The sequence below is a fragment of the Acinonyx jubatus genome, chromosome E4 (assembly GCF_027475565.1).
Source record: "Acinonyx jubatus isolate Ajub_Pintada_27869175 chromosome E4, VMU_Ajub_asm_v1.0, whole genome shotgun sequence".
Lineage (NCBI taxonomy): Eukaryota > Metazoa > Chordata > Mammalia > Carnivora > Felidae > Acinonyx > Acinonyx jubatus.
Genome location: NC_069395.1, coordinates 9,381,470 through 9,403,193, shown reverse-complemented (window position 1 = coordinate 9,403,193; position 21,724 = coordinate 9,381,470). Strand labels below are relative to the sequence as shown.

The 21,724-nt window shown below is 49.0% G+C and overlaps 1 protein-coding gene and 1 long non-coding RNA gene across 3 annotated transcripts in view; both read right to left on the bottom strand.

Moving 5' to 3' along the window:
- Nucleotides 1–14,751, bottom strand: part of LOC128313010 (uncharacterized) — an 80,292-nt gene extending 65,541 nt beyond the window's left edge. Inside the window, exons 1-2 of the long non-coding RNA XR_008293099.1 lie at nt 14,181–14,751; nt 12,803–12,895 (exon numbers count right to left, since the gene is read on the bottom strand). This is a non-coding gene — a long non-coding RNA (uncharacterized LOC128313010). The remainder of the gene's footprint in view (nt 1–12,802; nt 12,896–14,180) is intronic.
- A 1,152-nt stretch (nt 14,752–15,903) lies between these two features.
- Nucleotides 15,904–21,724, bottom strand: part of UCK2 (uridine-cytidine kinase 2) — a 78,012-nt gene continuing 72,191 nt past the window's right edge. For both annotated transcript variants that reach the window (XM_027075026.2, XM_027075028.2), the window contains exons 6-7: nt 21,255–21,303; nt 15,904–19,609 (exon numbers count right to left, since the gene is read on the bottom strand). In XM_027075026.2, coding sequence (XP_026930827.1) covers nt 19,470–19,609; nt 21,255–21,303 — 189 coding nt within the window. In that variant the 3' untranslated portion in view covers nt 15,904–19,469. The remainder of the gene's footprint in view (nt 19,610–21,254; nt 21,304–21,724) is intronic.

The following is a 21,724-nucleotide window of genomic DNA, read 5'->3' as shown; positions in this document are numbered from 1 at the left end:
GAAAAGGGACGAGGAAAAGGTGTTCAGGGTGCACCCTGAACGAGGTCTGGCGACCGTGGGTAGGTGGGGACAATCGTGGGTGGGCAGGACAACGTGCGAACGGAGGCACGGGGTGTGAAGAAACCTGGCAGGGTAGCCCCGGGCGTGGGGGTCTGGTGTGGCCCCCGCGACAGCAGCCACAGCAGAGACAAGACTATCTGCTGAGCCACGCGCCAGAGGGGCCCCGGCGAAGACCTTGGAGGCATTTGCTCACAGAGTCCTCACAGCGCCTGGAGGCAGGGTGAGCGGACCGGGGCTCAGAGAGTTTAATGTCTACGCATTTATTTTGAGACAAACAAAGAGAGTGTGAGTGGGGAAGGGGCAGAGAGAAAGAGAGAGAGAGAGGGAGACAGAGAGAGAGGGGGAGGGAGAGAGAGAGAGGGAAAGAGAGAGAGGGAAAGAGAGAGAAAGGGAGACAGGGAGAGGGAGGGAGAGAGAGAGGGAGAGGGGGGAGAGAGGGAAAGAGAGAGAGAGGGAGACAGGGAGACAGAGAGAGGGAAGGAGAGAGAGAGGGAGAGGGGGGAGAGGGGGGAGAGAGAGAAGAAGAGAGAGAAAGGGAGAGGGAGAGAGAGGAAAAGAGAGAGAGAGGGAGAGAGAGAGAGGGAGAGAGACAGAGAGAGGGAGACAGAGAGATAGAGGGATGGAGAGAGCGAGGGAAAGAGAAAGAGAGAGGCAGAGAGGGAGGGAGAGAGAGAGAGGGAGAGGGAGAGACAGAGACAGGGAGACGGAGAGACAGGGAGAGGGAGGGATAGAGAGAGGGAGAGAGAGAGGGAGAGAATCCCAAGCTTGTTCCCCACTCAGCAATGCCCGATGCAGGGTTCAGACCCACAACCGTGCAATCGTGACCTGAGCCGGAATTAAAAGTCAGATGCTTAACTGAAGAGGCTCAGAGAGGTTAAGTCACTTGACCAAGACCACACAGTTAGTAAGATGAGAAATATAGATTTTTTAAAATATTTTTTTTAACTGAAGTACAACAGAAATGACTAGAGACCCTAAGCGTGCAGCGGGCGCATTCTTACAAACAGGATACACGTACCCGGTTCAAGAAACGGAATCTTACCATTCTGAAGCCCCTCTCCTGCCCTCTTCCAGCCCTTCCCTTCCCTCCTCCCCAGCCCTTCCCTTCCCTCCTCCACAAAGGTAAGCACTTCGGTCTATCCTGACTCCTGACCCCATAGATTTCTTTTTGGAGTTGAGATTTGCCCGCAGGTCTGTGGGAACCTGAGGCCAGGATTTTGAGCGGGCACAATAATACGTGGACGGACTTCTCAGTCTGGTTAGGTCTGCATACCATTGCCAGCACAATGTTTTCCCGACCACATCCCGATTTGTGCAGTGTTCCTTGCTGTCTCCCTCATGCCTAGCGGCAGACAGATGACCACTCTAAAGAGGGTCCCGGAAACCAGCGCGGGAGCCACCAGTGTCCTGTCTAGAGTAGTCCCTTCCTGTGCTCGGCGACATGGACACACGCTAGACTGCAAGTCAGCACCTGAGGTGTCCCACTTCCCATCTTCAGAAAAATGTGATTTAAAGACAAGTGCGTCCTTTTGGAGAGTGTAAATCAATAGCCCTGAGCGGTGTCCTTGAATAGATTTAACCATATTCTCAAAGCTAAGGGTTTTAATTTGTGAGATGTGAAGAAAATTCTATAGTCATTGCAAAATAAAATACAAAGATTCCAGTCCTTCAGCTGGATAGTAAGACTCATGCCCCCACCTTCACCTCACACACACACACACACACACACACACACACACACACCATCTTTGTTCTGGTACAAAGCAAATTTAAAAAAAAAAAAAAAAAAAGCACAGGGGCACCAGGGTGGTTCAGTCAGCTGAGCGTCCGACTCCCGATTTCAGCTCGGGTCATGATCTCATGGTTTGTGAGATCGAGCCGCTGACAGTGCAGAGCCTGCTTAAGATTCTCTCTCTCCCTCTCTCGCTGCCCCTCCCCCTCTCACGCGCATGCGCTCAGGATCTCACTCGCTCAAAATAAATAAATTAACTTAAAAAAAAAAAGCATGAACTTCGCGGAGAACATGACTGGATGGCTAGCTTGGGCTCTTCTAGAGTCCCGAGTAACACAAGCCCTACCCCGCCTGCTGCTTCCTTCGCCCCCAGGCTCATCCCGGCCAAATCCTCACCGCGCAGTCCTCTCGGCAAGTCTTAGTCGTCCTGCGTCCTGGCACTCGGGACAAGATCAGCCCCTGACCTTCTCGGGCAGCAGCCCTCACGGTCCTGCGTCCCTCACCTGCCAGTCCTGTCTCAAGTGCCGCGTGTTGGGAACGGTCGGAGGAAGCAGCACCCCCTCCCCTGCAGACTACTGGGGTCCAAGGAGCGGCCCCCGAAGGGCCGACTCGAACGCAGGTGTGAATGCCACGGTCCCACGTGGGGACGCCGCGTGGGGACCGGAGGCGCAGGCCGGGAGGCAGAGGGAACGATCACCTGCCGGTTGGGTGAGCAGGTCAGGGTCGGTGGGGGGCAGGGCGCTTGCGAGGACACCCAGGTGGGGAGCGCGGGAGGCCAGGACTCCGCCTTTGAGGTGCTGGGACACAGGAGGGGTGCCAGGCAGCCAGGGAGAGCTTGCGTCTTGCGATCGGAAAGCCACAGGTCAACTTCCGGCTTCCCCACGCACTGCTGACTTGATGTAGCTGACTTAACGTTTCCTAAACCTCGGTGCCTTTTACATAAAATGAGGTAGTATGATCCACCTCACGGAAGTCAAGGGACATTGAAAACTAACGTATTTCAGTGCCGGACACACAGCACCGGCCGCCTGTGAGGGTTGACGGAGGACAGGATCGGGGCGGGGGGGGGGGGGGGGGGGGGGGGTTCAGTTCCGCCTCCTGGTGGAGTTGTGAGGTCCGGCGCTTTGGAGAAGGAAGAGCGGACGGGAGATGGTGTAATTTGCCGGGTGTGTTCTGGCCGACGCACACTCACGCGTACTCACACTCACACACATTCACACGTGGACGCACACTCACACACGTGCACGCTCACATGCACACCCACCTACACTCCACACACACACAGACATACACATACACGCACAGACTCACACACACACATATACACACATGCACACGCACACCTACACACATGCACACGCACACTCACACATACACTCATACATACACACGTACACTCACACGTGGACTCACGCACACTCACACACGTGCACGCTCACATGCACACCCACCTACACTCACATACACACACACATAGACTCACATGCACACTCACACATAGACACACATGCACACTCATACCTACACACATACATGCACACACGCACATTCACGCATGCTCACTCATACATACACACATACACTCACATGTGGACTCACATGCACACACATACACACATGCACACTCACACATACACATATACATGCACACACACATAGACACACATGCACACTCATACATACACACATACACTCACATGCACACGCACACATCTATACACAGACACCCTCACAGACCAACACATGCACTCTCATACACCTACACACTCGCTTGCACACACACACACTCACATATGCACACATACATTCACACAGGTATGCATGTACACTCACACACATGCACATATATATTCACACATACACCCTTAAACATGCACGTTCCCACATACAGCACACATATTCACACACACTCACACACTTGCACATATATACACACAAATACACACTCATACATACACACATGCACACTCACACCCACTCATACATACTCACACCTATACATATACACACACTCACACACACGCAGAAGCTACCTCTGCCAGTCCTCCTCAGTGCTACAGCAGCACACAGAGGCAAGCGTGTATTAACCCTCTCCCTGTGCTCACATGCACAAAATGCAGCCAAGAGAAAAGTCTCCAGATCCAAGTACGTCCAGAAGCCATGTTCTAGAATGTCGATTAGTAAACTGGAGGATGTTGTTGCTGACTCAGTGAGCCTTGCAAGAGTAAATAAATCTCTAACATAAAACTGATCAGAACCATCTCAGAGGAGATGCTCTTGTAAACCAGCCTTTCCTGCGGTGCTCACTCCCACCCCGGCAGTCCCCACGCACACTCACACGCACGCGCATGCACACACGCCACAATGTCTGCATGGAAATCTCACTTTAAGCTGAAGTTTTAAAAACATTCGTTGTGATCGAATTGACAGATTGTTTTTAAGATCCACTCCGGTGGCAGAAGGACCAGCAGGCTCCCAGGTGTTCCCTGGTGGGGCAGGAAGTTAAGCATGGTGACCTCTCTCCAGGCTGTCCTCCTCTCCCTTCCTCCCAGGGGCCCCACCAGCTGGAAGAGTCTCCCTCCCTCAAGAGTGAGCAGGGATGGGAAAGTCCCCACTAGCCAGTTGGCTCTTGTCTCACTGGTCCTGAAAAATGACTGTGGCTTTCTTGTTGGCAGGTGTTTCAGGGCTTAGGGCAGCATCACACTGTACGCATCCAGCCCGGCTCCACCCCGTGTCCTCTTCCTCAGGGGCCCTGCCTGGGGCCCCCTCCCTGGGGCCCGAGACAGGAGCACCTGCTGCGGGAGCCACACCCCCTGTCTAGTGCCAGCCTAGACCCGCCCGTCGAGCATCAGTGCCTGACACTAATCCTAGCACATCAACGGCACACCTCCCCTCTCGGCTCTGAGGTTGGTCAGAACCAGCCCGACATACATCAACTGGTTATGAGTCTCCTCTTCTGGAAGAGTCATTCCAACCAACTCAATAAATGGCGATGGACCCAGCCTGCCCTCGAGAAACTTTAGGGAGATTTATATGAACAATTATTTTAGTGCCCCCACTAATGAATTTTCAAAGCATTAACCTTTATCACTTCACTTAAATATGAGACAACCCTGTGAAGCTGTCGGGACCAACACTGTCACCCAAAAATAAAGCAACTGGGCTGAAGAAGTAGTCACTCCAGGGTTGCACAAGCAGCCACTTACAGAGCCAGGCCTAGGAGACCTCTAGTAGGAAAAGCTAATGGGAATACTAAGACGTGTTCACATGAAACAACCACAGAGGGCGTTGGATGGGCCAGAGCGGGTGACACGGGGATTGTAGCTTTCCTTCTTACTGACCAATCTGAGTTCTGCTGGGAAGGGGCCAATGGTTCCTTCTTCTTGAGACCCCCTAGATCCAGGAACTGGAATCATCCCCCTCTGTGGCTGCTCCATTCTCCTTCACATAAGTGCTGTGTCTATACATGAGGGGGCACCGGCCACGTATGAGGTCCCAAAAGGGCAGGGAGGGCTTGGCACAGTACCTGGCACAGAATGAATGGTCAATATGTTTGAACCGACTGTCCTCCAGCTGTCCTGAGATTAAAGCAGGACTCGACTGTGCTGTGGCTCACTGCTGCCATCTAGTGACCAGTTCTAAGAAACCAGACAGAGCTGTTTCCCCAGCCAATCAGCCAATCGGCCAACAGCGCAGGGCCACACCTAGACAGCGATCCACCCTTCTTCTTGGTCAGGAATGATTCACACACAGATTTCCACGACAGTCTAAAAACATACGTGTATCTCATGCTAGCACAGGGCCTGGCTCCAAAAAAAAAAATTAAATAAGGAAATCAGCCAACTGTTAAGCATTGATTACATGGACAAGTGTATGTTATAGCACATTAAAATACAGGAAAAGCATACTTCACAATCCCTGACCTTAAAGAGCCTACAGTTTAATTTGGAGTAACAACACTCCGCAGCAAAGCAAAAATTTCCTGAAGCAAAAAGTTTGAGAAAACCAGTGGCATGCTTTTATATTTATTTTTTACCATGATGTAAACATTTTTACCATGATTTTTACCAGAAATTCCAGATGAAACATTTACAAATCCTGCTTCGGGGCACCTGGCTGGCTCAGTCAGTAGAGAGTGCGACTCTTGGTCTCGGGGTCACGAGTTCGAGCCCCACACTGGGTGCAGAGATTACTTAAAAATAAAATCTTTCTTAAAAATAAAAAATAATAATAATAAAGGTCTTGCTTAATGCATAGGGGAGCACATGAGAAAATGAAGACATTTTATAGGAGTCAAGAATAGGAATTGAAATATAAGGATAAGACACTGTAGAAAAGCAACAAGCAGGTTTTGTAACACGATGAAGTACTTTTTCTGAAAGCTAAAAATGAAGTCAACAAAATTAAAAACTCGATGGAAGGGTTTTAGACGGCAGGCTAAACATGGCTGAAGAGACAATAAGGGAACTGGAAATAGACCTGAGAAATAGCGAAAATGTAGCCTTGAGAAGCTAAAGATGTGAAAAATTAAAAAAAAGAGACTCAGAGGAGAGAATAAGGGTTCCTACATACATGTAACTGCATATCTGGAGGGAGAGAACAGAGATAAAGATGAGTGGCGAAAGGTACAGCTAGCAACAACATTAGAACTTGGAATTTAAAAAAATATATACTATTTACTAGGGCGCCTGGGTGACTCAGTTGGTTAAGTGACCGACCGGCTCAGGTCATGATCTCGCGGTTTGTGAGTTCGAGCCCCACGTCGGGCTCTGTGCTGACAGCTCAGAGCCTGGAGCCTGCCTCGGATTCTGTGTCTCCCTCTCTCTGTGCCCCTCCCCTGCTCATGTTCTGTGTCTCTCTCTCAAAAATAAATGAACATTAAAAATTTTTTTAAAAATACTATTTACAATAGCATCAAAAATATGAAGTACATAAAGACAAATCTGATAAAAGATGTACAAGATCTGTAAACTGAAAATGATAAAACATTGTTGAGAGAAGTGAAAGAACACCAAAAAAAAAAAAAGAAAAAAATGGAGAGGTGGACTTTTTTCAGAGGTCAAAAGACACAACGTTGTGAAATGTCAGTTGTCCCCAGATAATCTATGGATTCGACAACATCCCAATTACAGCTCAGCAGAACTTTTTGTAGAAATTGACAAAGTGATTCTAAAATTTATACAGAAATGCAAATGACCTATAATAGCCAAAACTATTTTGAAAAGAACAAATTTAGAGGGTTAACACTACCTGATTTCAAGACTTATTATAGAGCCTCAGTAATCAAGACAGTGTGCTATTGACCCCAAAATAGACAAAAAGACCAGAGGAACAGAGTCCAGAAACAGAGCCGCAAATATGAACAGCTAATTTTTTTTAAGTTTTTATTTATTTATTTTGAGAGAGAGAGAGAGAGCGCACAAGCAGGGGAGGGGCAGAGAGAGGAGAGAGAGAATCCCAAGAAGGTTCTGCACTGTCAGTACAGAGCCCAACACAGGGGTTGAATTCGCGAACCGTGAGATCATGACCTGAGCTGAAATCAAGAGTTGGATGCTCAACCGACTGAGCCACCCAGGCGCCCTTGATATTTTTACAAAGGTGCAAACACCATTCAAAGAGGGGAGTCTTTTCAACACTGGTGCTGGAACAAGAGGATATCACATGCAAAATAATGACCTTCTGTCTACAGCTCGCGCCATAAATAAAAATTAACTCAAAATGGATCATCGACCCCTGTGACCAGAGGTAGAGAAAGGAACGCTGTCTTCGTGGCTCCTGCTGGTTCACAGATGCTGCCCCAAAGCCATGGTCTCTGAGTGGCTGAGACAGGCTTTGACTCCTGTTTTCATTTGCCCTAATCTTCTTTCTGGCCGTGGACAGACCTCTTATCTTCCTCACCGACACTCGGCCTGAGTCAAAGTTGATCTTTTTTTTTTTTTTTAAATGTTGATTTATTTTTGAAGGAGAGAGAGACAGAGCATGAACAGGGGAGGGGCAGAGAGCGAGGAAGACCCAGAATCCAAAGCAGGCTCCAGGCTCTGAGCTGTCAGCACAGAGCCCGACGTGGGGCTCGAACTCACAAACTGTGAGATCATGACCTGAGCCAAAGCCCGACGCTCAACCGACTGAGCCCCCCGGGCGCCCCAAAGTTGATCATTTTTAAACACCACTTGGGCCTAGTTACACTTTGCACTGAAAACAAACAGCACACTTGATGCTTATATTACAGTTTTTACGGTTTCTCGTTCAGGTTCCATGCGTTCTTTCCCATCATGTAGCAAAGCATTAGGTCGAGGATGGCAGAGGTTACACTCTGATTTCGCAGATGGAGAGCCCGGCAGGAGAAATGCCATGACTTTGCCAACCTCACTGGCAAGCGGGGAAGTTGAGGCCAGAGTGAGGTTGCCTCACTGACTGCGCCCATCCCGCACAGCCTGCCCGGCGCCGTGGCTCAGGCCCGGCTCACCAGGACACGTCTTAAAAGGGAACACTTCTGTCTACCTTGGTCACCAGGCAACTTGAAGGATTTGGATCTCAGCCAGGGGTTCTTAGTCTGAGGATTCAGGGCAGCATTTCCTTATGAATGCAGGCGACAAAGCACAGGAATATTAGCTGTAAGTGGGGGCGCCTGGGTGGCTCAGTCGGTTGGGCGTCCGGCTTTGGCTCAGGTCATGATCTCACAGGTTGTGGGTTTGAGCCCCGCGTCGGGCTCTGTGCTGACAGCTCAGAGCCTGGAGCCTGTTTCAGATTCTGTGTCTCCCTCTCTCTCTGACCCTCCCCCGTTCATGCTCTGTCTCTCTCTGTCTCAAAAATAAATAAACATTAAAAAAAAAAATTTTTTTTAAGGAATATTAGCTGTAAGTGAACCTGTTTGCCGGCAGAAGTCACAGTTATTTTCAGAACACGTGCTCACTGTTACACAATGTCACAGGATCGCTTGGGTTCATTAATGCTACCTACCTGTGGTAGTTCTTAGACTTGACCCTCGCTCATGTTATTTGACAGGTTAATAAAGAAGCACATGTCTTCCCACAATACATGCTTGTTTTTATATTTGGGTAACTGTTTTACTACAATTTATTTCCTTTGATGTTTTGAGGTATTATTTCATGTATGTAAAAACATTATCCTGAGAGGGGGTCCTTAGAAGGCACACTTGCTACAGGGGGCTAGGGACAACAAGAGATTAAAAACCCTAATCGGGGGGCACCTGGGTGGCTTATTCGGTTAAGTGTCCGACTCTAGCTCAGGTCATGATTTCGTGGTGCACGGGTTCGAGCCCCACGTCGGCCTCTGTGCTGACAGCTCGGAGCCTAGAGCCTGCTTCGGATTCTGTGTCTCCCCCTCTCTCTCTCTCTCTCTGCCCCTTCCCCACTTGCACTCTCTCTCTCTTTCTTTCAAAAATGAATAAACATTTAAAAAGTTTATAAATAAATAAATAGATAAAATAAAATAAAACAAAATAAAACAAAACAAAATAAAATAACAAAAAAACAAAACAAAACAAAATAACAAAACAAAATAAAACAAAACAAAAAAGAAAACAAAACAAAATAAAATAAAACAAAACAAAACAAAATAAAATAAAACAAAATAAAATAAAAAAAACAAAATAAAATAAAAAACAAAACAAAATAAAATAAAACAAAACAAAATAACAAAACAAAAGAAAACAAAATAAAATAAAATAAAACAAAACAAAATAACATAAAACAAAAGAAAACAAACTAAAATAAAATAAAACAAAACAACATAAAACAAAACAAAATAAAAGAAAACAAAACAAAACAAACAAACAAATTAAAATAAAACAAAACAAAATAAAATAAAATAAAACAAATTAAAACAAACAAAACAAAATAAAATAAAACAAAATAAAATAAAACAAAACAAAATAACATAAAACAAAAGAAAACAAAATAAAATAAAATAAAACAAAACAACATAAAACAAAACAAAATAAAATAAAACAAAACAAAGCAAAATAAAACAAAACAAAACAAAACAAAGCAAAATAAAACAAAACAAAATAAAACAAACAAAACAAAATAAAATAAAACAAAACAAAATAAAACAAAACAAAATAACATAAAACAAAACAAAATAAAATAAAACAAAACAACATAAAACAAAACAAAATAAAACAAAACAAAACAAAATAAAATAAAATAAAACAAAATAAAACAAACAAAACAAAACAAAACAAAATAAAACAAAACAAAACAAAATAAAATAAAACAAACAAAACAAAATAAAATAAAACAAAACAAAACAAAATAAAATAAAACAAAACAAAATAAAATAAAACAAAAAATAAAATAAAACAAAACAAAAGAAAACAAAACAAAATCCCCAATCAAGAAAAGAGAGGTGTTTCATCAGCCTGGTACATCCTGGATGAGGGGGACGTCATCCTTAAGCGAGTGCCAGGCACGACGCAGGCGGTCCCACCGAAGATGCCCTGTGCCCACCCCCGATCTGTCGCACAACAGACTCTTCAGATGCAGAACCCGAGGACACCGTATCTGACGCCTTCATTTTGATGCCACAACTGTCTGACACTCATTATTTTCAGGGTTAAGGAGCACACCATTAAGTTTTCAGTCCTTTGGGTTTTCAATTTTTTTAAGTTTATTCATTGATTTTGAGAGAGAGACGGTGGGGGAGGAGCAGAGAGAGAAGGAAAGACAGAGAATCCCAAGCAGGCTCCAAACCGAGAGCAGAGAGCCCAATACAGGGCTCAAAGCCACCAACCATGAGATCACGACCTGAACCAAAACCAAGAGTCACTTAACTGACTGAGCCACCCAGGCGCCCATCAGATCCATTTTAAATGACTCGATAATACCTATGCAGGTGTCTTTCCTTACTCTGTCCCAGAATCCAACTCTCATCACAGAGCCTGACACCAGGGGAGGCGGCGGGGGTGAGGAGAGGCCCAGAAAGGGGTGAGTCTTAGCCTGGGAGGCTCATAGCCCTGGGGCGGCTAAGGCTCTGAACCCCTTGAGTATATCCCCACATCAAAATAGCCCATTTGGGTTTTGCTAAACCCTCCTCCGCCAATAGATGAGGTGAGCCTGGGGGCAAGGCTCTAGAAGTGCCTGTAGAGAATTCTAGTTTAGGAATTCTCCCTGAAGCCAGCCAGCCTCTCCCAGATGCCCTGAGCTCCAGAGAAGAAATGGCCTTTCCAGAATTCAGTGTCACCTGTGCAGCCCAATTACCAAGAACACCACAGCCACCACTCACGGGGCACCTTACACCGCCGTGCACAGTCCTGCCTCTCTGCCCACACGTTGTCATTCAGTACTCTAGGCCAAGCAGGGGACTTCGCCCCTAGAATACAGCTGCCCAAGACCACCCAGCTGTTATGGGAAGGAGCCAACGCGTGAAGCTAGGTCTGCTGACTGCAGAGTTGTTTGCCCCAAGAGGCTGTCTCTCCTTTTAGCGGAAGCTAGACCACGCGGAAATCATTAAGCAGAGGTGGAACCCCTTCCGCAAAACTCAGTTGACACCAACCAACTAAACCTAATTTTTAAAAGGTGTTCAAGGGGTGCCTGGGGGGCTCAGTCAGTTAACCGTCTGGTTTCGGCTCAGGTCATGATCTCGCGGTTCATGAGTTCGAGCCCCGTGTCGGGCTCTGTACTGACAGCTCGGAGCCTGGAGCCTGCTTCACATTCTGTGTCTCCCTCTCTCTCTCTCTCCGCCCCTCCCCTGTTTGTGCTCGCTCTCTCTCTTTTTCTCTCTCTCTCTCTCAAAAAGAAATAAACATTAAAATTTTTTTTAAGAATTAAAAAAAATGGTAATAATAAAATAATAAATAAAAGGCATTCTATTCTCTCTCCTTTTTCTCCTGCCTTCTGCAAACCAAGTGAGTATTACTTAGATCGTTCTTCCTGCCAAAAAGAATCAATCCAAGAGCAGAGACCCACCCCAACTTTTGCCAACAACGCCTGCCCCTGGAGAAGCTCCAAGATGAGACCCAGGAGGAGGGAATTCTCTTTTTAAAGCCCTAATCAAGTCCACTGCAGACCTTCAGCCCACATTGCTAGGATCTTGACCCAGTCACTCGGCCTCTGGGCCCTGGTTTCCTCGTGTGTAAAATGAGGGGCTTGGATTCCCGGTTTCAAAGAAAACTCAGAATCCTCAAGGAAGAGTCTGCATGATTCTCGAGATGCCCTCCTGCCAACTTTAACCACATTTTTCTTTTCTCTGTTGAGACTTCAGGTAAGATGTCACAAAGGGCGCTGTAACCAAAACCTGCTTGAAGATGACTCCTAAAAAACGTGCCCACCTCTGAGGACATCCTAAGGCACTTTCCCGGGGCACCATAGTTTAGCATCTCCTGGGGCGGGGTCTTGCAACCTAAGAGGGCAGTGCTGGGTTTGAATGGCCTTACGAGCAGACTCAAGCCTTCTTTCCAGTCCCCACACAGGCAGAGAAGAGACTTGAACAGCACAGGCGACGTTCCTGGACGAAATGGGCACCCGAGTACGATGAACACCACGGATCTGAATGGTCTATATGATTCAATACACGAGCCCCTCGGTTTCCAGCCCTGCCTGTGTGCCTGATTCACCTGGCAGTGTGTTACAAAGGATTTTTCTCCCTAGACCTACAGAATCAAAATTCTCAGGAATGGACCGCCCTTTTCAACACCCCCTCCCCCCTTTGACTGTAACGAGCAGCTTGGAGAACCACTTGCAACAGATTGTAGCGGGAGAGAAAAGGGGGCAGCTCCGATCGGCCCTAACGAAGCCTCTTTTAAAGACTTTCCAGGAAGAAACAAAAGCGAGATCACTTCAGCAGTCAGACTTCTGGGGGCGCTCTGAGAACCCTCTTAGAACCACAGGAGCCAAGCAAACGACCTTAGCCCAGCCACTCCAGGCCGCCCTCCGTCGGGATCTGCCTCCCACCGCTAGATGGCAGGCGCGCACCAGACAGCCCGGCGGCAGCTTTGGCTCAAATCCGTCACCTCCTGGAAATCGGAATAGGACCGCATTCCTTACATACCTTGCGGGACTGCTAAAGCGCAGTGAAGGTGTCCTGAAGGCTGGGCAAGTCCGAAGTGACTATTATCGCCATGAAAGCCGAAGAGTTCAGGAACTGAAAAGAAAGTACAGGGCGCTGATGAGGAAGAATCCTGAAACATCCACAGGTGTTACTAGCTGACATGAGAGGATCCTGGACTTTTCCGCATGAAACCCACCCAGACGCGTGGGATTTGTAGGCAGAGGCCACGCTGGCGTTCCCTGGCCCCCGGAGGCAGCCAGGACTCAACACACACTCATTGAACCCCAAGCCATTGCCATTCTGCAACGCGTCAGAGGAACCACTGATGTAGCCCAGACAAATCTCTGAACATCAGCTGGCCTGCAGGGTAATGAGTTGTGCGAAGCAGCTTCGAGTTCTCCTGCCCCCTCACCGCCAGTCATTTAATGGAGAACATATGTCTAGGTTTACTCCTAACTCAAGCTGATTCATCTGGCTCTGTTATTTTAGGTACATAGTTTATTGAAAGAAAATATTAAGTATATACACAGGCATAGCCGAAGATTCAACAAGTGGGTTGACTTCATTATAGATGTTAAGAAGTGATCTTTTAAAATTCAGCTTCTGGGGCGCCTGGGTGGCGCAGTCGGTTAAGTGTCTGACTTCAGCCAGGTCACGATCTCGCGGCCCCTGAGTTCGAGCCCCGCGTCAGGCTCTGGGCTGATGGCTCAGAGCCTGGAGCCTCTTTCCGATTCTGTGTCTCCCTCTCTCTCTGACCCTCCCCTGTTCATGCTCTGTCTCTCTCTGTCCCAAAAACAAACGTTAGAAAAAAAAATTTTTTTTTTTTTAAATAAAATTCAGCTTCAAAAACAGAAATCTTAAAGGGGCGCCTGGGTGGTTAAGCTGCTGACTCTTGGTTTCGCGTCAGGTCATGATCTCCCGGGTTCATGGGTTCGAGCCCCGCGTTGGGCTGTGTGCTGACAGCCAGAGCCTGCTTGGGATTCTTCTTTCCCTCTCTCTGCCCCTCCCCCACTTGCGCTCGCTCTGAAAATAAACTTTAAAAAAAGAACAAATCCTAAAAGAAAGAAAAAAAAAACCCCATATTCTACCATCAGAAGTTGGTTGAAATCCATCTCAAAGAGAATTTTCCCACCTCCCAGGTCCCCTTCTCCACCCCTCCCCACTCCTTAGAACCTTCAAGCAGGTCCTAATAGGTTTATTTTCAACTGAGCCCATGAAGGGTTTAACTAAAGCTGCACCAGCCAAAGTGGTGTCTCCGAGCTGTGTAGGAGGAGGTTGGCTCTGTTGGCTCAGAGGATGTTGTGACAGAGGGTGGAGAAACAAAGCCAGTTTGCTAAGGGCTCAGGTGTTATTTAAAAGCACAGCAGTCTTGGGGTACCTGGGTGTCTCAGTAGACTGAGTGTCCGACTTCCACTCAGGTCACGGTCGGTGGGTTCGAGGCCTGCGTCAGGCTCTGCACTGCCAGCTCAGGACCTGGATGGAGCCTGCTTTGGATTCTGTCTCCCTCTCTCTGCCCCTCCTTCATTCACACTCTCTCTCAAATATAAGTAAACATTTAAAAAAATTATTTAATAAAAAATACAAGTGCCAGTTATTTTACCAGCAAAAGGTGGATTTGTTTGGAAATAGCAAAGAACGGCGAGCCAAGATAAGCTACCTATAGCAAAACCACAGGCAAGTGCCAGAACAGAGAGGTATGGTCTCTTATAGAAGAAAGGGGAAGTTGGGAAGGCTGTTACGAGCAAGCCCATTGGAGCAAACTGGGGGGTGGGAAGTATAGTGGCCTCCCATTGGCTGGGCTGTCGCCGGCGGGAAAGGAGGTAAGCCTTTTTTCCTCCAGGGGGAGAGTCCAGTAGGATCTCCCTGCAAGGTCCTCTCTTCCGGTTGGATTTGCAATTGACAAGTGGTAAGGCGGTAGGGTGTGTATATACACCCCACCCACCCCTGCCAGACCTCCTGACTCCATTGTAGCCCATGTTTCCCTTTATTAATTTCACAGCACGTTAATGAGGGTGATTCAGTGTCTGGGAGGCAGGGGTGAAGGGATGGAATCCTAGAGGGCGCAGAGGTGGTGGGGGGGGGGCAGGGAGCCAAGAAGAGCGCAAAGGCCAATTATCTTACAACCTTTGGTGGTGGGTGACCTAGTCATTTAAAAACAGGGAGCTATATGGGGAGCCTGGGTGTCTCAGTCGGTTGAGCGTCCGACTTCGACTCAGGTCATGATCTCGCGGTCCGTGAGTTCGAGCCCCGCATCAGGCTCTGTGCTGACAGCTGGGAGCCTGGGGCCTGCTTTGGATTCCAGGTCTCCCTCTCTCTGCCCCTCTGCCACTCGTGCTATCTCTCTCTCTCTCTCTCAAAAATAAACATTAAAAAAATTTTAAAAGAACAGGGAGATATATGTAAAACCTTGACGCGAGCAGAGTTCCTCCCGGAAACATGCTTGTCAGCCAAAGCACTCGCGTATCAAAGCGAATTTCAAGAACCCTTGCCTCAGTTGTGATCATGTGACCTCCGTACTACTCGTATGGCAAGACATCCCTTGTTTATCAAGTTAAAATGTATTAGAAACGTTGGCTCGCTTGCAGAACACTCCCAGAACAAGTTACTGGCAACTCAAGGTTTTACTGTATCTGCACTGGTTAATATGTATCAATAGCTGTATCGCTTAGAGTGCTCACACACACACACACCCCGAGAAGTTTCGCACATTGTTATAACAAACCTCCTCCACCACCACCCCCATCAAGTTCTCTACACTTGGAAGGTTGTTTGGAGTTTCAATGTGGGCGTGGAGGAAGGGGTGGCGAATGACCCAGGGCAGACCGCCAGGCAGGAGCTGCACTGACTGGGATACTCAGAAGCAGAACATCCCAGAGATCAGAAGCCTCCCAGAAAGCTTGGCCCCGGCTTTCGGGGACAGGGACAGGGACCAGGAGAAATGCCCAAGTGTACGTCTGTCCAGGATCCCAGGCCAGCTGCAGTCTGGGGTCCGGCCCAGGACTGCCGGGGACTGAGTGGCTTAGTGACGGCAGGCTGCGTGCCCTCCGCCACTGGCCTCAGTCACCGCTCCTCCTGCCCAAACCTCACAAAGGAGACAAGAATTGGCTCTTTTTCCGTTCAGACTTTATTTACAGCAAAGTACATAGTATGCGGTCATTTTTGTTAACTACTAACAATAAAGGCAGGGCAGTAGAAAGAAAGGGAGGAAGACCAAGTATCGGAAAGAAAAAAAAAAAAACAAACCCCAAACAAAAAATGCCTACGTCTTTATTTAGCTACTCACCCTGTTCCTGAGGCAGGACCAGCTAGGCACTCGTGACGTCTAACTGCAGCAAGGAAGCTGATCTGAAGGCCAGCCACCTGGAGGCCCAGGAGGGCAGCATGGGGCCCAGAGACCAAAGATCAAAGAGCACTCTGAGCCCCAGACTGACTCCAGGCCTTTTCCCAACCTGCTGTCTCCCTTGTTTCACTGACACCAAGCCTGTTGCCCCCACCCCACCCTGAGACAGGGGAAAGGCAGCGTTAGACCGAAGTCCAGCCGGTCCTTCCCAGAAGCACAGCCCTGCGATCCCAAACCTGCCCTAGGCTACTGACCCCAGCACGGTCCCTTGGTGCTGGAGTCGCTGACAGGCAGGGGGGAGACTCCAGGGCAGAAACATTTCCCTGCAAGAATCTACTAGTTCCCTCCGCGGGCCTTCGGTGCCAGCACAGGTCAGGGGTGCTAAATCGAGGAAGCTGTACCAGGTCAGCAAAGGAGGGGCGCCACAAACCAACTGGGCTCCAGTCCCTGCTGGTTCCCACCTGCTCGGGGGGAATACGCAAGCCTTCAGCCTGACCTAGTGACCTCATGAGAGACTGGCAACCCACCCTGGGCCTGGGGACAAGCGTCCAGTGCTGAGCCCAGCAGGGGCGGGTGGGCAGCATCCGCGGCTGAGACCGGAGCGGGCTGTTGGGGAATGATTGGTTCTGAAGGGTGAACAGGAGACCCTTCCCTGCACCCGCCCCCTGGCCTGTTCAGGGGCCCACCTCGAGGGCCTACCTTAGGCACTCCAAAGGACACCTGAGGTCCAAACACTTGCGTGTTCCTTACACAGACTCCAACCTCTCTGTCCCCACTGGCCTCCGGCTGCCCAAGGAAAAGAAACCCGGGTCAGCATAAGTTCTATTAGCGTGAAAGAGTAGGAGGTCAGGCCTTCCCATGACACGAAGCTTGGATGTGTGTTCCCTAAACACTTGGTCTGTGGATAATACCTGGGCAGGGGTGGGGAAAAGAAGCAAGCACCATTGGGCAGCTCTGAAGCCACGGGACTCCCGTGCACACATGACCAACATCATCCCCACCCTGCTTGTCGGTCCCTCCTCCCTGGGCTGCAGACAAGACCCACAGGACTCAGGTCACGGTCTCTGGCCTAATGATCCTACCCCTGACTCACCAGTGGAATCAGAGATCCCAGGGCTCTCAACACACCAAGTCCAGGATTTGCCAGATAGAAGGCTCAAACTCAGATACTCAGTTGACAAAATGCTGGGGTGGCCACACAGGGGCAGACTCCTCCCTTCCTTGCCCCAGTGCCCCCAGCCAAGCCACCAAGACCTGTGACAGTTTTACCTGGAGGCAAGGCAGGCCTAGCACTGTTTCCCAGCAGAGACACTGGAGGCTTGGTCCCAACACCACAGGTAGATGAGGAAGCAGCTAAGAAAGTCAAGGCTCAGAGATGAGAAGAATCCATCTTCCAAGGCAGTGGGACAGACAGCCAAGGCACTAAATGGTTTGGCACCTGGGAGCTTCAAGTAAAGTTGAATGTGCTACCCACCGGAAGGCCAAGGCTCCCCCAGACAGGAGTGGGCTGCCCCTGGGCACAGAGAGGCCCCATCAAGGCACGAGGCCTTGGGTCCTCAGGATCCTAACCCAGGCCTGCCACCCACGCTTCATGTCAGAACTGTCGAAGGCATGACGAGAAAGATAATACGGACTCTGAGACATCCAGAACTGGCCTTCAACGTGGGCACCTCGGAGAGCCTTCCCCTGCTCCCTCCAGAGCCTGCTGCGGTCTCCTGGATGACTCAGGGGTGGCAAAGGTCTGCCGGGGAGGAGGTTTGGCTCTTTTGAAACAGCAAAACAGCATTAGAGTCCAATGGAATCCAGAAAGGGGGAATCAAATTGGACGGCGGTTTAAGTCTTGGGGGCAGTGCGGTGTGGTGGGAGAGTGGCTGTGTCAGGTTCACCTGAACGGCTCCAATGGGCTAGGACAGCAATGGAGGGAGAGGGTTCCCCAAAACGTTTGGGGCCGTGGCCTCCCAAGCACTGAGAAGGTCGAGGAAGAAATGCAGGCCTCTGACTCATCTGCAGTTAAAAGCTGAGGCTTTGGGACTCTACACTCCTCAGTCTCGGTCTCACTTAGTCCCCCCCACTTCCTGCCCCCCATCCAGCAAGGATCATCAGGGATCTGTACTTCTCCCAGAGAGGGAGCCCTCAGGAAGAGTGGAACTCTCTACCCAGTAACTATGGCGACTGTCATGCTGCGAGTGACAATTCCTGCTGGAAAGTGCGTGCTGTCCTCATCCGGCAGCCAAGCCCCGCATCTCGGTGAATAACCCCTGCAGGGCTGTCGCCACCCTGTGAGGGGCCACCAAGTGTCTTGCTGCTAGCAGAAGCCCTCCTCTGAAGCCCGAACTCAAGAGGCCACCTGTGCTCTGCAATCTGGGAAAAGGCCCAGGGAATCTAACCGTAGACGTCCCCGGGAGGCGGGAGGAACCAGTGTTTCCTCGGACGCTACAGTAGGTACCTTGCTACTCTCTCCTCCCCATATTTTACCAGGAAATGATCCCATCAAATCCCTGTCAAGGAAGGAGAGAGAGGCGGCGCTGGCTTTCGGAGAGGCTGGGTGGCTAAGGAAGGAGACCCTGAGCTACCAGGCGGCCAGAGGTGGGGCATCGGGCAAGAAGGAAACACAGAAGACTTGTTTCTCTTCAGTGGGCCTCTTCCCTGAGTTTGATTTTTGAGCTGAGGTCTTGCCTAATTTCCACTCAAAAAAAAAAAAAAAAAAGGAGGAGGAGGAAAGAAGGGGGTATCTCTTGTCGACGTGTCACAGAGCTCCTGCTCCGGGAAGGTGGCACTGTGGCAGGGGGACAACCCAAGGCTCCCAACTCCACTGTCACTGAGTGGCACAGGCACTCAGAGCCACTCCAGCCTCCCACACTGAGGCCTGAGCCTGCCCCGCCTGGATCCATCACAAGGGCATCACAAGGGCAATCCCCACTGGACCAAGACTCCAGCTCGAGCCCCCAGACACTCAAGTACAGGCCCTCCTGCAGAATACTTACAGCAAACAGCTTTACAGTATTTGTACATTTACACAAAAATAGATCCTTTTATATATATATATGTATTTATAACTGGTTACACGTTGGATTCATAATTAGGCATCACCAGTAGTAGTTGGCACAGTTTGTCATTTAAGCTCAGGGTCAAATTCGGTTTCATTGCGCCGCTCCAAAGCACAAAAAGAAACAAAAACAGAGAAAGAAAAACCAAAGGCATGTGACCTCCATGGTGTTTTCTTAAATACAGCAATGTCATAGGAAACCACGTGTACAGACGAACACCGCCTCCTGATCCCTCCTCCTGTCTCTGGAAGGCAGGGGCCGGGTCGGGGGGAGACAGGGGTCAATGAGGCCGGCTGCTGGACTCCGAGGGCTGCCGCTTGCGTGACGGGATGTAGCCGTTGAGATAGCCATTGGTCTGCCGTTTGGAGAGCCCTCCGTTCAGGATGTCCTGAATGTGCTGCACGATGAGGTTGATGGCCACTGTGGGGCAGAGGGTGGCAGCGTGAGGGACGCAGGGCAGAGAGGAGACAACCCTTCTACCAGGGAACCCACCAGCTCCCCATCCCGAAGAGGCTGAGCCCGCAGAAGGCGCTTTCCTCCAAAGGAAATGCAACACGGGACTCTCTTTTCTCAGCTTTAGAAATAAATTCTACGTCTCAAGCAAGTGATTAATGTGTCAGCGTCACCAAAATCGGAACAAGCATCAAGTGCTTTCTGAGACGATGCACAAGGAACAGGACACCTCTTGTGCGGTCTTCTCCAGGTGGTAGAAAGCGAATGCAATCATGAGGAAACAAACCCAAACCGAGGGCCGTTCTACAAAACCACGGGGCCTTTCTCCTCAGAACTGCCAAAAGAGATTGTCCCCATGTTCACTTTCCAGAATGTGATGGGTGTTCTGCGGCTATGAATGAAAATGCCCTCCTGTTTAAGAAATACACAGTGATGGGTTGCCTGGGTGGCTCGGTCAGTTAAGCGTCCGACTTTGGCTCAGGTCATGATCTCACAGTTTGTGGGTTCAAGCCCCACCTCAGGCTCTGAGCCTCACAGCTCAGAGCCTGGAGTCTGCTTCAGATTCTGTGTTTCCTTCTCTCTCTACCCCTCCCCCACTTGCACTCTGTCGGTCTCTCTCAAAAATAAATGAACATTAAAAATAATTTTTTTTTTTTTAATTAAAATGTGGAACTTGAGAAACGTAACAGAAGACCCTGGGGGAAGGGAAGAGGAAAAAACAGTCTGAAATAGAGAGGGAGGCAAACCATAAGAGACTCTTAAATTACAGTGAACAAACTGAAGGTTGATGGGGGGGGGGGGAAGGGCAGGTAGTAAGGAAAATGGGTGATGGGCATTGAGGAGGGCACTTGTTGGGATGAGCACTGGGTGTTGTATGTAAGGGATGAATCACGGGAATCTACCCCCAAAACCAAGAGCACACTGTATACACTGTATGTTAGCTAACCTGACAATAAATATTACTAAAAAAAAAAAAAACCAAAACACTGTGAAACAGTTATTGCTGTAATGGACTCCCAAATGGCAAAAAACAAAACTGTTTAAATGGGGGGAAAATTGAAATTAATGGAAAAGAGAATGAGAAGGCAGTCTTCTTACAGATCAACTGTGCCCCAGCCTGCCTCAGTCCAGAGCTACCCCTACTTCTTAGACCAGTCCAAACCAACAGATAAACGATACCTGGATAGTCGGTCACTCTAAATTAAATTAAGGGACTGTGTTTTGGCTGAAGGGTGGCCTCAATGGAAGGCCTCTGTCATCGAGTGTCATCCCACTGTCATGGGAGTGACAGCAAGAGACAGTCTCCAGCCCTCTGGTTTCTACCAGAGAAGCACGAGTTCCCATTTGTCGCTGTGCACACACAGATACACACACAGATACACACACACACACACACACACACACACACACACACACACACACGTATGCAAAGGGGCCTGTTCCCAAGGCCAGGCATGTAGGCAGAAATTTCTTTCTGGCTCCCAATAGCAGACCAGTGGTTCGGCCCTGTCCATGGAGCCTTGTCTGGTCACCACATCCTGTCCCAAAGTCTGATTGACAAAGGGTAGAATACAAGTGATGCCCTACGAGAGGACCCTCGACCACCACTCACCTAGATTATCTGCACCTCTAGGAATGATCACATCAGCGTATTTCTTTGTCTGTGGAGAAAGATATTCACAATGCATTACAGGGGGGTTCCAGAGAAGCGAGCCCACGCCCCTGTCAATGTGAGGCTAAGGGGAAAGGGTCAGCCTTCCTACTACTGACCCCACACGGTGGCGTAATTATCTTCTAGTCCCTTTCTCTAAACTACAATACATCAGCTTTCTCTTGATTTCTCATTACTAATATTTAATACAGTTTAAGCTTATGACCTACACAGAGAACGTGGTCTTTGAAACGAAACTCGTAATTGCTTTCTCCCTACTAAGAAAAATATGAATTAGAAAAACCCAGTTGAAAAGGGAAGCAGTTCACCTTGGACGTGTGGACACAGTCTGAGAGGTGACACCATGAACCCTAACACAAGGGTAAACCCCGGAAAAACAACCCCCACTGATGACCACTTTCACTGGCTCT